The 17,065-nt window shown below is 29.7% G+C and overlaps 1 protein-coding gene across 6 annotated transcripts; it reads right to left on the bottom strand.

Annotated features, from left to right (window-relative positions):
* Nucleotides 1-5,267: 5,267 nt before the first annotated feature.
* LOC105141520 (ATP binding microtubule motor family protein) lies at nt 5,268-16,853 on the bottom strand. Of its 6 annotated transcripts, XM_011048760.1 has the most exons (23): nt 16,248-16,853; nt 15,954-16,153; nt 15,616-15,739; nt 15,413-15,507; nt 14,746-14,869; nt 14,196-14,261; nt 13,940-14,002; nt 13,688-13,738; nt 13,407-13,489; nt 13,161-13,269; nt 12,319-12,367; nt 12,054-12,220; nt 11,727-11,894; nt 11,484-11,540; nt 11,319-11,387; nt 11,046-11,174; nt 7,917-7,977; nt 7,589-7,653; nt 7,327-7,452; nt 6,584-6,667; nt 6,331-6,458; nt 6,140-6,215; nt 5,268-5,799 (listed from the first exon to the last, which is right to left on the bottom strand). In XM_011048760.1, exons 1-23 carry the CDS (start codon nt 16,770-16,772, stop codon nt 5,677-5,679), a joined length of 2,742 nt encoding a protein of 913 aa, XP_011047062.1. In that variant the 5' UTR covers nt 16,773-16,853; the 3' UTR covers nt 5,268-5,676. The 6 variants fall into 6 exon arrangements, with proteins under 6 accessions (XP_011047062.1, XP_011047061.1, XP_011047063.1 ...); XM_011048759.1 differs by lacking the exon at nt 7,917-7,977 and having other exon boundaries at nt 7,589-7,714; XM_011048761.1 differs by lacking the exon at nt 7,917-7,977 and having other exon boundaries at nt 5,268-5,775; nt 7,589-7,714.
* Nucleotides 16,854-17,065: the final 212 nt, after the last annotated feature.

Here is a 17,065-nt window from a genome sequence, read left to right as displayed (position 1 = left end):
TTTATTTATATATATAGAAACAAAATCAGTAATACCAAAAAAATTATATTGAAAAATAATAAATCAAACCTGCAATATAACACAAACTAATTATCTGATAATTCAACTATTAAAGCCAGTAGCTTGATAAACTTCACCACCTATGATCTTATCCTGGAGAAATTAAATGGAAAGATGATCATATCAATTACTAGAAAAATTATTTTGATTTTTTTTATATCTCATAAAAATATGAAAAAACATTAGTCTAAAAAGAAATTTTGATAAAAGCTTACAAATCAACATATAAGGATAATATATAGATGAAAATGAAAGCAAGACTCATTTTTTTTAGTTTTAATTGATTTTTTTTTTTGTGGTAAGGTTGTGAGGTGAGGAAGTATATTATCCAAGTACATTTATATGATGAAAAATCAACATATAAGTTAACTTTTGATATATTTAAAGTTTTCGTTCTTATTTGGTTTTTATAAAACATAAAATATGCATATAAATCAATATAAAATAAAATCAATTTACAATATTTGTTGATAAAATATAAACTCAACGTAAAATAAGACAATAATCAATTATTTATCCTAGTGCTAGCAATGTAATTGCAATATCATTTTCTAGACTTACTCAATCTTTTATTATTAGTAGCATAGATAAAAACAAATAGCGGATTAAAATTTATACATTACTCTTTTTAAAAAAGAACTAGAAGGACTTTGACATGAGAGTTTGTAAAAGGAAAAAGTTTTTGAAACAGCAAAAGTTTTCGGCATTATTCATTTTGTTTTTTTAAATAATTGAAACCTTGTCAAGACTATATTTTTATATAAATAATTATGATAATCAATTTAAAAAACAAAACTTTAAAACAAGAACAACTTTCTAATTTAAAAAATTTCAAATAGCTTTTTAACAGACATAACTCTTGATTTAAGAGTTTTAACAAACACAATTTTCCATTCACTCCAATAATCCCTACATGAATTAAAATTGCTTAATCAAAATAAAATATAAAGTCAACACGAATATAAAAAAGTAATAACAAAAATTTAGTGCATTGGGAGAGATAACTTTTGATCTTGAACCTTTCCTGATAAAAACTATATGGTTCACTTGGCTAACTAGTGAACATGATATCTTAAATTATTCAATTTTTTGTACGAACCCAGATTATAGAGATCACACAGTTTCTTTTTTTACAATTTTGGTTCTCACAATTATGTTCATTTTAGCCATGAACATGTCCTGGTTTGGAGAATGTTTTAGAGAATTTAACATTTTCAATTGTTATAAAAGTAATCTTATTTTACATTCATATTAGTGATTCTTATAAAGTGTATCATACAATACCCTTACTTGAATTTTTCAAGTTATAAGAATCATTAAAAGCTTGGTTATCCATGTTTTTTTTTATTGCACATAGCACTTTTTATCATAATAACAAATAAGAGTATTACTATTAATTTGACATACAATTTGGTTATCCATTTAAACATGGATTTTAGCTCTTGTCAATTAGGTTTGGTTGCTTTCACAGCAATTCTTTAAAAATAGACTTTAATCTCATCCCCTTTGATTATTTATCAATTTGATCTCTTATTAAGCTTTTTATAAGCAAATTTATAATATTATCATTTAACATTAAATAGTCAATAGAGATAATCTCATTAAAAGTAAATATCTTACAATATAGTGTTTTTAATAAACATATCAAGATTTATTACTATATATTATTTTATGCCTTATCAATTGCAAATTGGATAACATAATGTATATAAATTACCAACATATATTTTGGTCACCTTGGAATATCCTTAAAGAAAAAGTTTAGAAGCCATTTTGCTTCTTTTCCCACTTTGTCTGAAGCTATGATAAAGGAATTGTAACTTTATCTAAACATTTTACACTTATATATTTATAGGATGGTCTTTGATCATTATATAACTCATAAATGTTTTGTTCAATTTTTTATGAGATATTTTATATATAATATAATTTGTTGATAAAATAGCCTTCTGTAACAAGTTCCACAGTAATTTTAAACTTATCAACATAAAACAATTATTTCTTTTAATTTTTAGTTCTTACATTCAATAATATTATTTTATCATGGTGAATAAAAAAAAATGGTTTGATCATAGATCATACCATTGCCAGAATAAAATTCATCAAAAGGTGAATTATATTCCCCTATCCTTATCCCTTCTTATCATATTGATATTCCTACTAAGATTATTTTTAACCTTGTTTTTAAAATATTTAAACAATTTTAGGGCCTTGTATTTGCTTAATAACAGATAAACATAGTAAAATCTTATGCAGTTATCAATAAAAATAATAAAATACTTGTTATTATTTCTAGTTTATATAAACTTTAAATCATAGATATTAAAGTGAATAAATCAAAAGACTCAACCATTTAAATAAAGAAAAAGAATTTATTAATCCTTGTCTTTTGGGTACAGGAATTATAACATCAAATTTAAATTTTTCATCACTTAAATATCTTTTTATCTACAAGCATCTTATTCATAGTAAAAATAATTTTATCAGGCTTAAAAATCATTATAAACTTATTCTCGCTAAACAATAAGCCAAAAACCATATTATTTTGGATATAAATGACATGAATCACATTGTTTAGAGTTAGCTCTTTCCTTAATTTTATCCCCAGCACTGTCTTTCCAAGGTTTGAGATTTTTCTTATACATAAAACTTTTTCATAAACAATTATTCTCTATCAGCAACTACTATATACTCAAAAAACTATTTAAAAAAAAAACTAGTTTTAATATTAACCCATTATTATGTATGGTTGTCCATCAAGTTAACTACTGATATAAATTTAGTAAACTCGATAATTTTCTCATCGACATTCTCAATCATATTTATTTCTCCTTTACAATGATGGCTTTCCCCAATGTGGTGTCCTAATTTGTTGTAGATAAAACAAGTTCTTGTGAACCTTAGTTTACTGTCACCATCACCATTAGAATTCTTAGAAAATTTGTCATGTTATACTTCATATTTAAGTTTACACCACTTAAAGTTTTAGTTTTCTTTTTTTATTTTATATGAAGCATGTTTAGGAATCGGGTTAGCCAATGGAATAACTAGTATAATGGAGGCTACTGAGATAACCACTATATTAGTGTTATTAACACTATTTTTAAGCATCTATTATCTCCATAACATGATTAACTTAGCAGTTATATACCACATTTATACAATCTCAAATTATATTAATTAAATTGAATAACAAAAATCTAACATTAACTGTGAAAAAAAAAAACAATGTAATAAACATGTGTAATGATAAAATAAACATCTTTGTTGTTTATCTATATGTATAAATTAGTAATTAGTTTGAATGTATACGCTAAAGTGAGGGGGCTCAAATTATTTTAAACATAAAAATAAAAATTCAGGTATTAGAAAATTAATAGAAATTGTCATTAAATCTCATGATTAAATAAAATTATTTTGATTTTTTTTATAAAGATAATTTTTTCTGTCAACATATATCTTGTTTATTTTAGTCAACACAATGTTTTTAACTAGGAGCAGTATTTCTCTTATATATATAATTGTTCAAGTTAAAAAGAAATATTAAAATAGTATGTCCATATTTTGTGTAATTAAAATCTAAAAAAATCATAAATATCATAAAATCATGTTCCAAATCTATTTAAGTATTTTAATAACAAACAACTGATTTCAATCAAATTTTTATAAATAATTCATTATTAGTATTAATATTTTTATACGAGATACATAATAATTTAGAGCAATTTTTTAAATTAAAATAAAAATTTATAACAGAATTTAAGAATTTGATGGTGACCGTGGCTTTTAAAGGTTTGATAATATTACTAAAGTTAATATTTCAACCCCTTCCATATGTTATTTTAGCCGATAATTTGTAGTTTTTCAAAAGTAATTTCACATATAAACAAACACATCTGAACTTAGCAAATCAACTTCCATTTTTATTTTTATTTTTGAGTCTAAAAACAGGAAGAGAATAGTATAGATAATCAACAGTCTTGTACATGATTTTCTTTTTCCAGTATTCGAATTGCTTTTTAATAAATAAATAAAAACGACATGGTATTCACATTTGCAAAATCCAACAATTAGAGAATCACTATAAAAATTATATTTCAGTTTTCTTTTTTAAAAAAATATTTTTAACTAAAATGAACTAAAAAATACCTTAAACATCTTAATAAATTATTTATAGTTTTTTACAACTCAAAAAATAACTTAAAAACTTGAAGTTAACCCGAACCTCAAAATTTTTTTATAGACATATCTGTATTTTGAGGTAAGGAGAAGGAAAAATAACATATAGATGAAACTTATTTTATCAAATGAAATTTATTGGTATCATGATTGATCTTTTTATAACTGGAATTTGTATGTATAATAAATTTTTCTTTTTATATCGAAATCTAATGATTCTTTTTCTCTTTTTTATCTATCGAAATCTAATGATTCTTTTTCTCTTTCTTATCATAAAAATAAATTTTAGTGTCATAATTGAATATTTAACAACTAAAAAGACTGGTTAATCTATTAACTAAAAAGGATAAAAAACAAAGTAAACTTTTTGAATGAAATTCAAAGTTACCATCTATTTTATCTATCTTTTCATTTAGATTTGTCATTCAATTCTTTTTTTTTTCAATAAAAAAAGTACTAATTTAAACTTAAAAGTAAAAAATAAAATTCAAAAACCAAATTAAAAATATAAACAGAATAATTGTTTCAATCCATAATAATTTATAAGAAAATACAAATGCAAAATACATAATAAAAACATCTCACAACTTAGATTTTTTATAATGTAGATTAAAACAAGAATCGATCCTATACCTTTTAGTGAATAATGTAATTGCAATAATATTTTTCAAGTTTACTTCATCTCTTATTTTTTATAGTACAAACAAAATATATATATATACACACACACACACATTATTCTCTCTACAGGAGAATTTTGACATGAGTGTTTATAATAGTGAATGATGAGAAGTTTTCTGCAGTATTCATTTCTGTTTTTTATGATTGCTACCTTTGTAAAAACTATATTTTTATATAGACAATTCTAACAATTAATTTTAAAGTAAACTTTCTAATTTAAAAAGAAAACTCCATAGTTTTAAGGCACCCAACTTTCTATTCACTCCCTTAAAAAAAAAAGCCTTGAGGTAAAATTAAAATGGAAACCGAGACCGGAGAGAGAGTAACGATTTGTTTTGATCAGGTCATAAAAATCGAAAGTAATCCATTCAAAGTTCAGCCATCAAGAAAGAAATCAGCTAACATGCATCTCCATTACAAACGATCCGAGACTCATTCTATGAGAACAACTTCAAGACTAGCGGCATACAACATGTCCGCAAGGCAATGAACAAACAAGAATCCAAGCCTAGTACAATGCAGCATCCTGTTTATAAAGCCCTCGTTCTTTGATTAGAAACTAGACAAACCCCGAAGGTTACTGCTCATAGCCTCAACTCGCCACAAAAGCTTACATTCCTTCCAGCAATTTATATTTACTTGCATTTTCTGTACAAATTGCTGTATAATCAACTATTTTACTTTAATTTTTGTTGGAACCCAAAACAAAAAAAAAATATGACCAAAAGGTAATCTTTCTAGATGCACCAGCTAATGCTAGACATGAAGATTTCTTTGAAGCAAACGCAAGAGAGAGATGCTGCCCTGAGTTCTTTTTGTTTCATCTGCTGCCGATTTCTTCGCACCTCTATTTCCCTGCATAGCAAACAGATATGGCATCTATCTGAATCACTAAACCAATGGTCAAAGTAAATGATATTTTCTCCTTTCAGTTCTCATTCACCAATCCATTCCTTCTATCATTTAGTGTATTTATTGGAACCAGGCCATGACTACATATTATTGGCATCGACTCACGCATTCAGAATTTTCAACAATGCCAATACTGGCATGCCAACCTTGCTCTGTTGGTTCTTTGAAGGAATTCTAAGCAAGTAAATCTCAACAAAGGCAGGTCAACACGTGTGCATTTCACACCCTTTTCAAGTGGATTTCGGTTATCCAAGCATGCTATTTTTCTGGAAAGAGCAAAGCAAGAGGAGAGGGACAGTTCACTCACTTTTGGCTTCTCAGATTCATCCTCAATGCCCAAAGGGATATCCCTCAGTAATGTAGAAGAGGCAGGCAACAGTCTCCTACAATCATAGATGAGGAACTCGTGAAAATTGAAATTAATTTACCTCAAGAAAACTGGAAACAAACTCGAATAGTGTTTTGAATGTGTTATTTATGGAAAGACAGAAAACTGACCTTTTTGGTTTCAAAACATTCAATGGTTTGCAAGAACTATCTGACAGTAATTCACTTTCTGGCACATCAAGGTTGCACTTCTGAGTGGATGCGACATCTTTGGGTGATACAGATGGATCCAAAGATTTCTGAAAGAAAAAAAACATTTGAAAATTACCAATACTTGCTCACATATTCCTAGTTGCATTATCCAAGAGAAGATCTAGTCAAGACTAGATAGAGAGAGAAGGTTAGCAATTAGCAGTCTGTGTACCTTAGTAACAACATCCTGATACTTTCTTGAAAAACCATCGCATTCAAATGTCCTAAGATTTAGAGAATGAACATGCTCCTCTGTCTGAATACAAAATCCTCATATATTAATTGATTTCTTGGAGCATAAATGCATAAATAATAACTCAGTGAACAAAGAGATTTCCCAACTTAAAAAAGTTATAAGATGATATGAAGATAAAATTAAGCAGGTCTATATGCCTGAGAAAATACATCATAGTATTGTCCTAATGTGGAGTCACATTTTAGAAGAATTGCAACCTGATCTTTTCTTGGAGAACCATCGTATTTAGATGCAAAGTATAGAGAATGCACATTCTCTATTTGAATACAAAAGCATCATAAACTAATTGTTTTTTTTTTTGTTGAACATAAATGCATATGTAATATTTCATTGAACTTCATGATGTTTCTCAATTTAAAATGGGAAGAGAGATGATATTAGGATAACAATCAGCAGGTCAATTTAGAAGATAGATCTTGATCATGTCTAGGGATCGAGTCACATTTTCCAGAAGTTGCATCATGATCTTTTTTTGGAGAACATGCCTTAAGGTTCGAAGCATGAACATTCTCCTCAATCTAATATTACAAACGCCTTATAGATTAATTGCTTTCTTGAAGCATAATGGATATATAATATCTCAGTAACTAAAATTGCAATTCTCAATCTAAAATACAAATAGAAACAACATTGGACCAAAAATCAACAGGTCTATTTACCTTAGAAAATACATGTTGATCATGTCCTGGGGTGTAATCGTATTTTTTAGTTACACATTGATCCTTTATCAGAGAACCATTGCATTCAAATACCTTGAGATTTAGAAAATGATCTTTCTCCTCTATCTGAATATAGAAGTGAAAGATTAATTGATTTCTTGAGGCATAATTCATATATAATATCTCAGTAAACAAAATTGCAATTCTCAATCTAAAATGAAATGGAAACAATGTTAGATAAAAAATCAACATATCTATTTACCTGAAAAAATGAATGTTGATCATGTCCTAGGTTGTAATCATATTTTTTAGTTACACCCTGATCCTTTCTTGAAGAACCATCGCATTCAAGTGTCTTGAGGTTTAGAAAATGATCATTCTTTTGTATCTAAATATAGAAGAGAAAGATCAATTGCTTTCTTGAAGCATAATGCATATAAATTATCTCAGTAAGCAAAATTACAATTCTCAATCTAAAACAGGAATAGAAACAATATTAGATAAAAAATCAATAGGTTTATTTACCTAATAAAATATATGTTAATCATGTATTGGGGTGTCATCAAAATTTTTAGTTGCACCCTGATCATTTCTTGGAGAACCATCACATTCAAATGCCTTGAGATTTAGAAAATGATCTTTCTCCTCTGTCTAAATATAAAAGCCTCAAATCATATTGTCAGGGTATTTATGTAATTGCCTACATACTCTAAATAAGTGTCTAAAAGTGTAAGGCACAAAACTTCTATTCCTTTTCTATTTCTCTTCTTTTCCTATCTCTTTCCTCTTCTTTTTTCTTTTCCTTTCTTCATCCTTTATTCTCCTTTCTCTATTTTCAATTCTTTCAATCTAAGAAAACCAAATGGTATCAGAGCACTAAGAACACTAATTTAGAAGCTCCTTTAACCACCAACAAAAGCACCATGGTTTCAACAAAAATTGATGTCATATGCTTGCTAATTTGTAGAGAGATAGTTTGATTAAAAGGTCAAAATTATTTTTTTGAGTACTTCAGTTTTTAGGAACATTTTGATCAAGATATTTGGAGATTTTTTAAGATAGTCTCAGCTGGTTTGCCTTGGATTTTAAGGATTAGCAAAAATTAGGTGGTCTCTTGTTAATTGTCCAAATGATGCAACTAAATCACAGAAGTTAGTCGATAAATAATGAGTTTATGACTTCCTTGTTGGACTCAATATGAAGTATGATCAAATTAGGGTTCATGTTCTTGATAAGGATCTTATGTTTTCATTAAGGTAAACATTCTCATATGTTCAAGTTAAAAAGAGTAGAAGGAATGTTATGTTACAGCTTGAAATTCCATAAAGATCAGCCATAGTTGTTTACTCATCTCAATGGGATAACAAAGGACAGTGATCAATGAGTATCGAACAAAGAGTAATTAAAATGTGATTGTTGTGGGCATACTAAACACACTAGAGAAACCTATTGGAAGGTTCATCGACATCCTACCAAGGACGTAGAGGAAAAAAGGTTGGACCTACCTAATCATAAACTCACATGTCATGGGTGACTGAAATTCCAGCTTTACTCAAGTTCTTCCACTCTTTATGAGGAGGAGTTGCGAACCTTTAGGCATCTAATGGCCAAGCTTGAACAACCCTCCATTTCGTCATCCAAATTTGCTCATACAAGTATAAATGTCATAGCTATGAATACTTCCACCATAGTTGATTTTGATCCATGGGTTATAAATTCACGAGCAAATGATCACATGACCGGATCTTACAAATATTTTTTTATCTTACTTTCCTTCTTCAAGTAAAGATAAAGTTCATATAGCTAATGGTTCTCTATGTTCTGTTTCTAGGAAAGGATTAGTTCAATGCACTCCTATTTTATCCTTGTCTTCAATTCTTCATGTTTCTTATTTTTCTAATAATTTGTTATCTATTAGTAAAATAACAAAATAATTAAATTATAAAATCTCATTCTTTTCAAATTATTATGTGTTTTAAGGACTTAAAGATGAGGAAGGAGATTGACCATGTTAAAGTGGAAAATGGCATGTATCTAGCGAATATGGATTTTATTTATCTGGCTGAGACAAGCATAATTGAACATGCTCTGAAACTTAATTCTTCAATGACCACTTAACAACAATTATATCAGTGGCATAATCGTTTAGCGCATCCTTCTTTTATAACCTTAAATAGAATCCTTCCAACTTTGTCCAAACGGTGTAATGTGAAAAACTTCTTATGTGATGCCATATGAATTTGCAAAACATACACGTGCTACTTATTCACCTATTAATAAGAGAAGCATTATAGTTTTTGCAACTATTTATTATGATGTTTGAGGTTCTAATCAAATTGTTTTCTTGTTTGGTTTTCGATGATTTGTCATCTTCATTAATTGTTAAAATTGCACCACATCTACTGAATATGAATTTTGTTAATTTGGTTGAGACAAGTATAGTTGAACATGCTCTAAAACTTATTCTTCAATGACTGCTTAACAATAATTATATCAGTGGCATAATCGTTTAAGGCATCCTTCTTTTGTAGCCTTTAATAGGATCCTTCCACCTCTTTCCAAATAGTGTAATGTCAAGAACCTATTATATGATGTAGTGAATTTGCAAAACACATGTGTTGCTTATTCACTTGTTAATAAAAGAAATATTACAACTTTTACGACTATTTATAAAGATGTTTGAGGTCCTAATCAAATTGTTTTCTTATTTGGTTTTCAATGATTTGTCACCTTCATTAATAGTTACAGTTGCACCACTTGAACTTATTTGATGCATGCATAATAAAAGTGAAACTTTATAAGATGGAGCACACACAATTTAATACTAAAGTACAAGTCTTAAAAAGTGATAATGATGTAGAATATATGGATGGAACCTTTTAGGGTTATCATAATGATCATGATATTGTTCACCAAATAAGTTGTATAAATACACCACATCAGAATGGTATAGCTGAATGGAAGAATCAACATCTTCTAAAAGTTACAAGATCTCTTATGTTTATAATGAAAGTTCTAAAATTTTATTAGGGTGATGCAGTTTTTATAGCAACATATATTATCAATCGAATGCCCTTGAGAGTTATGAATTTTAAATCTCTTGTAGAATTTCTACAAGGAGTTTGCTCTATCATAGTTCCTCTTGAAGTGTTTGGTTGTGTATATTTGTTTGACATCATCGACAAATAGTGAAAAAATTAAATTCTAAAGCTCTAAAATATGTATTTATTAGATACTCTACTACTCAAAAAGGTTATAGATGTTATCATCCTCTTAGCAAAAAAAATGTTTGTTAGTATGGATGTGACATTTTATGAGACCTATTTCACTACCAACATGTTTGGAATTCTCTAAAATGAATTCAATTAAGAGTTTTTAATGAAATCTCAAGTTTGGAATCCTTTTAAGTGTTAGGAAATAAATTCCAAATGAATTTCAATTTCTAAAAATACTACAAAAGTAAATTATAAGGCAATCCCTAAAAATACTACGTAAGTAAATTTCTCTTCCTTTCATATCTCTCTCCCCTTCTTTCATCTTTTCTTTTCTTCACCCTTTTCTTTTCTTTTTTTCAGTTATTTCAATCTTAGAAGACCAACGAATAGTAATTGTTTTATTTAAACATAAAGGCACATTTAATATCTCAGTTAACAGTTTCACATTTCCTAATTTAAAAGTGATATAGATAATAACAGGATAAAAAATATAAAGCTATATACCTCATAAATTACATTTTGATCCTGTACTGAGGTGGAGTCACATTTTTTAGGAGTTGCCTCTCGATCCTTTCTTGGAGAACCATCGCATTTAGATGCCTTAAGGTTCAGAAAATGAGCACTCTCATCTATCTGAATACAAATAAATCACATAATAATTTCTTTCATGAAGCATAAATACACAAACAACATCTTAGTGAGCAGTGTAAATACCCCAATTTAAGTAGGGATATAGTTGATAGTAGAAAGAGGAAAAAAAAGAACAAGGGTATGCACCTCAAAACTTATATTTTGATCATGCCCAGGGGTACCATCAAATTTTTGAGTTGTATTGCATTCAGGTGCCTACAATGCGGAGAGAAAATGATTGTTTTAATCTAGAGATAGAGTAAAAAATAATCAAAGTGAGACATGAAAGGAGAGAATCAGTGATTTACAAACCTCAGCAAAGACATGTTGATCATTTCCCGGTTCAAAGTCATTGTGACACTTGGGGTCCTTAATATTTGGTGTCAGGATTTAAAGCAAAAGTTTCAGAAACTAATCGTTTTTATTATGCATGACTGTACAGGTGTTTAACAAAAAGAGATGCAATTTCACCAGCTAAGCAAGAAAAGACAATGCACTTTAAATATCAACAACAAAAAAAAGGAAAAGAAGAGATAATGGTAATATCTTGCTTACTGGGGCTTTGCTCTTGGTATCTATGTTAACCAAGGTGGACACCGTCGAGTTTTCCATGGAGCAAGAACAGTATGATTTAAAATCCTTGAGCTCCTTTTCTAGCTTAAGATATCTTGTCTTTTCATTTGCAATAACCTCATTGAGACCTTGGATTTCCCTTTCTGCCACCTAGTTATAACCATTCGTCGAGCAAATTGCTAGTTAGTTTACCTAAAATTACATTTAATCGCCAATTCAAAGCCAATTATCTTTAGTTAACTTTGAGAAAGAACTTGGCAAAATAATGAAACTTGAAACTTTAGCACAGGATACTAAACATAACTTTACCATGAGTTTTTCTTTATATTGCTTCAAGACATTCCATAGAGCTTTAGCAAAATTTTGCATGACTTGATGGTTTCTCTCCCTTGGCAAATCAATAGAGTCGGGCTTGATTGGAGTAGTAGAAACAGAGTCAGCAGAAACAGAGTTTGATGTGTAGATTCTTTTGGTATCTGTGGCCAAGCAACCATGTCATTCTAGAGAAAATTAAAGAAGTAGATCAATCAAGTAAATGAAGATTCAAAAAGGTACATTGGTAGACTTGTACAACCTTTTGGCAAGAGTGGGTGCTCGTCTCTATCACTTTTTCCTTCATCGGTCTGAAAGCAAACCACAACAATTGCAATGAAAATTGAAAATTACATTCACCCAAACCACAGGTCTCAAATTATAATCCATAAAAATATGATAAACTTCAAATTCATCTTTGTTCTTGGAATGGACCTCTGTCATGGAAAAGATAATGAATGACTTACATACAAGCATATTTTGAGCAGGTTGTTCAATTTTTTATGGGCAATAGACTCTTATAGTGTTTTTTTCCCTTTACTGACATTAGAAAACTCTAGATACTAGAACTTATTAGACATAAGAAAGAAAGTCATAGCAAAATAGAGTCTCTAGCAAGAATAAAAGTTGGTGATGCAGAAATATATTGTTGATTTAAGAAACTACATTAATGACACTTGGAAGCTAGTCCGTGTGAATTAAGCTTAAGCAATATGTCCATGGACAACAAATGTACATAAATACAAAGCACTCAACCAGATGTTAAAACTATGTTCTTAAACAAACAAGTACAACCTTGAACCTTAGTTTGTATCAATCAGCCAATGCATTGTAAACTTCATAAATTAATTAATGTCCAATATTAAAAAGGATATTGTAAAGATCATTGACTCATTCTCTATCTACAATTTGAAATGATCTACACAGAATAGATCCCTTTTCTAAGGGAATATGTTTCTTGTTGGAATGAAGCTTTCAAGAAAACATTATTAATTACAGTGTCAAAAAATACAAAACAACTTAAAGTACATTTCCTGAATTAAAGATGAAACATTATGAAAAGACTGGTAAAAGAGTATGAAAATAAAACAAATATAGTACCACCTTTGCGTAACGTCCACTGCATTTCATTTTTTTTGCTTGTTCAACTCTAGGCAACATTTCAATGTGCCTCTTGTTAAGAAACGTAGATGGTTCCTCAACATTAGTAAACCTAATGAATTGCAAATGTTAAAACCAAGTAATTTAATTATTAAAAAAAAAAAACTTGAAACTTGAATGAGATATATGAAAAAATAAGTTAAATAAAAACTTAAATTTGAATAAGACAACTGCAAGAAAAAAGATTACTTGATTTTCATAAAAGGAGAAGCTTGTCTTAATAAGTAGGAAGTATCGGAATAGTCATATTCTCCTGGTTTCACTGTTAATAACTACAAAAGTACAACAAAGAACGAAAAGGCATGAGATTTTTATTTTTTTTGGAGAAGATAATTGAAGAAATGAGAATATGAGATGGAACTTTATTTGATGCTATATATATATAAATGATTCATATAAAAAAGAGGAGTTTTATCTGGGATATAATAATTTCACTTCAGGAAACCAAAGATAGAATGAAAACTACATACCAAAGTCATTCTTCTTTTTCCTTCTAGATAGTCTCGTAGATACCGAGTCAACTGTGGAGAGATGAAGTCAAATTGCATAGAAATACAAATAGGCAAATTCATAAGCAGCTAGGTTAACAGATTAAGATATTTTTAGAGACAGTGCTGCTAATAATTCAGAGGCAATGGAAATACAAATAAAAATAAGTTCAACCATCACGAGAAACAGGATTAATAAGGATAACCAAGATATTCCTTGATAGGAGGCTTTACCATGGAGTTCTTGAAGTGCATCTTTAATGGTTTCTTGGGATTACTCTGGTGCTCCAATAGTGACTGGGACAAAAAGAATAATAGCACATGATAACATGCATGGAGAGAAAGAGCACACTGAAAAAGGAAATAGATGTTCTTGGATTGTTTGTGCAGGTTGACATAATTAAAAACTCTTAAGACGTCAAGACATTGCATAAAAAATGAGCACTGTACAGATGCCTTGGAAATCCAAAAAAGGACTTGGATCACGTACTCTAAGACATAGGCCAAAAACCATTGATGTGTTATTGATGAAATTACTTTCGATCAATCTTGACCCCTGCAAATCATAAAACAAAGTTTAAGTGTTACAAATATATATGTCAGAACCACTCTAGGATTGTCAATGTTGCACATCACATTGAGATCGGGAATCTCAAATGAACTTATTTGAATACAACTGGTATAATCATGATTTATGTTTTCCAATCATGCTTATGTCTCCATAAAAAATGTAACATTGCAACGGTTTTCTAACTTCCAGAAAATATAAATCATCACCTGAAATTTCAACAGTTGGATTATTAAAGAAGTTAGAAACTCCGGGGGATGTGATACTTTGACAAGTTAGAAACCCCTAAGCAAGTTCAACTTCAGCCCAAAAAATCAAAATTCTTTATAAAATAAAGGAAAGAAAGAAAGAAAATCAATATGTCATCTGATAATAACCCATTGTGTGTTTCAAAACTAAAGCTGCATTTATTTATAAAACTATCAACTGATAGTGCAATCATACTAAAGGAAGATTTGTAGAATTGCAAAACCTGATTGCCAGTTCTCTTTTCGCGCTCTGCTCCAGCGAGATCAACAATGGTAAGGACAGCATTGTTTGGTTCAACATCTGGATCTCTGATAAAACTGTGGATATTAATGATACACTGTGATCGGCTGCAAGTTTGTTACAAGAGGAAAATCATAAGGTTGGTACAATTTTATTGTTACAATTGAATCCAACAAAGCTCATTAACAATATTGCAAGAAAATTAAAATAAAATTACTGATCATTAAACTAGTAATCTATGTCACTGAAAATAACATATATATACATAGGAGAAAATATGCCTATCTTCCATAGATAGACAGGTGCATGATTAAATGGAAATCTATAAATAGATTATCTATCATGATGGACTAAACTCTAATAAATTGTAGATGAAAAAGCAATGGGACATATGATCAGCACTAGATTATTTTTCCTCTACAAATTGACATTAGTAACATGTTTATTAACATCCTACATTAATTGCAAATTTCAAAGAAGTTCCCACTCCATTGTTCTAGCGTAAAACACCAAGGAATGGACAAGGCTCATCCATTAACCCAAACTCTTGACACTCCTACCCTAAAGCACTCACAAAAACTCAATCCAGAATTTCTATCTATCTATCTATAAAATTCCATGAAGAAAAGCAAAGTTTGGTTGCAATGCACCTTGATTGGCTATTCGTATTGGTCATGGCTGTTGTGCGTTTCAACATTGCACAAGCTATCAAGGATTCTGCCTGTGCAGCACTAGAAATGGCAACCTGTTTGCACAAATCAATTTACACAGATGTCAACATTAGAAGGCACTGTGCACATAAACAAAAAAAAATAAAACACTAATGACAGATTAAAAAAGAAAAGCCATCAACCTCTTGGAGACCTTTAATGGTAGCCTGTTGCATAGACAAATCACCTCCATCTGGGGATAAGTCAGAGATTTTCTCTCCCTTACCTCGATCTGAATATATTTCAAAAACAGATACTTTGAATTCCCTGAAATTACACCTTGTAGCAGTGAGTAGATCAAAAAATAAAGACCTCAACATTTCTTAACCCCTCTAAATGTTAATTTCTTACAATAAATTCATTCTCGTTAATAACTATCATACATAACAATGCAATTACCTTAAACAAAATCGAGAAATCCTCAAATAATATCCAACTTGAGCAGTGAAAGAATAGGCAAAAATGAAACACAACCAAGTACCTTGTCAACTTAGAACCACATTGCTGAGCCTCCTTAAAAATCTGTTCTAGTGCTAGATGAACCATCCCCGGCTCCCTAGGAGTCCCAAAAACTGTATGAGTCTTCCCTGAACCACTTGGACCTAATGCGGCTAACAGTCCACTTTTGCCATTAAGAAAACCATCCACTAATGGCTTCACCATCTTCTCAAAAACCTCATTCTACACACACAGCTCAAAATTAACCTCAACCCCGCAAATTGAAATTATTCAATTTTTACGTGAATAGTGAAGATTATGGGTAGAGAAGGGTTACCTGAGTGGAATCGGAGGCAAAAACATGAGAAAATCCTTCATAAACCTCGGATTTAATTCTTTTAGAGTCTTGTAAGGATGCAGGTGGTGATAGAGTAACCGAGTGAGAATCAATGACATCTATACAAACCTCATTACTACTAATAGTAGTGGTGGTGGTGTTTTTCTTTACGTTCGCGCTGTTGTTTTTGGATGGAGGGTTTTGAGGCCAAGCGTTTTTCTGTCTTTGCCTGAAATTTTTTTGATCTTTGGTGTTTGGCTTAAGCGTAACAACGGGTCGAATTCTAAGATAAACTTTAAGGTTTTCTGAGGTAGCAGGTGCTGGTGGTTCTGGTGGGTTCCTTTGAGGGATTTCCATTGCAAGAATGTCTTGAATTGGGAATGAAGAGATTTCTCTTTTCATGTTTGGATTTTGAACATTGGGATTAGGGTTTGTGGAAGCGGAAGGTGTAGGCCTCGCTCTTCTGTGAGGGTTTCGCCGGACGGTGACTGTGTTTGGACATTCAGATGGACTTTTCGCCTCCATTTCTTCTCTGTCCTCTTTCCCACTCTGTTCTTGAGTTCAAACCTTTGAACTCGCAAGCTAGGCGGAAACAAAAGGAATGAGGAAACCTTTTCACTCATTCTTAAAAATCTATAAATTATATCGATGTGTGTACCAAAATCTGAAAAAAAAAACTATATATATATATATATTCAAAAAATATTTTTTTAATTATTTCAAAGAAAAACTACCTTAAATTTTTTATTTTATGTTTTAAAATTATTTTGATGTATTAATATTAAAAAATTATTTTAATATATTTTTAAATAAAAATT

This window comes from Populus euphratica, unplaced genomic scaffold (assembly GCF_000495115.2).
Source record: "Populus euphratica unplaced genomic scaffold, PopEup_1.0 scaffold206.1, whole genome shotgun sequence".
Lineage (NCBI taxonomy): Eukaryota > Viridiplantae > Streptophyta > Magnoliopsida > Malpighiales > Salicaceae > Populus > Populus euphratica.
This window is presented reverse-complemented; position numbering and strand designations above follow the sequence as displayed.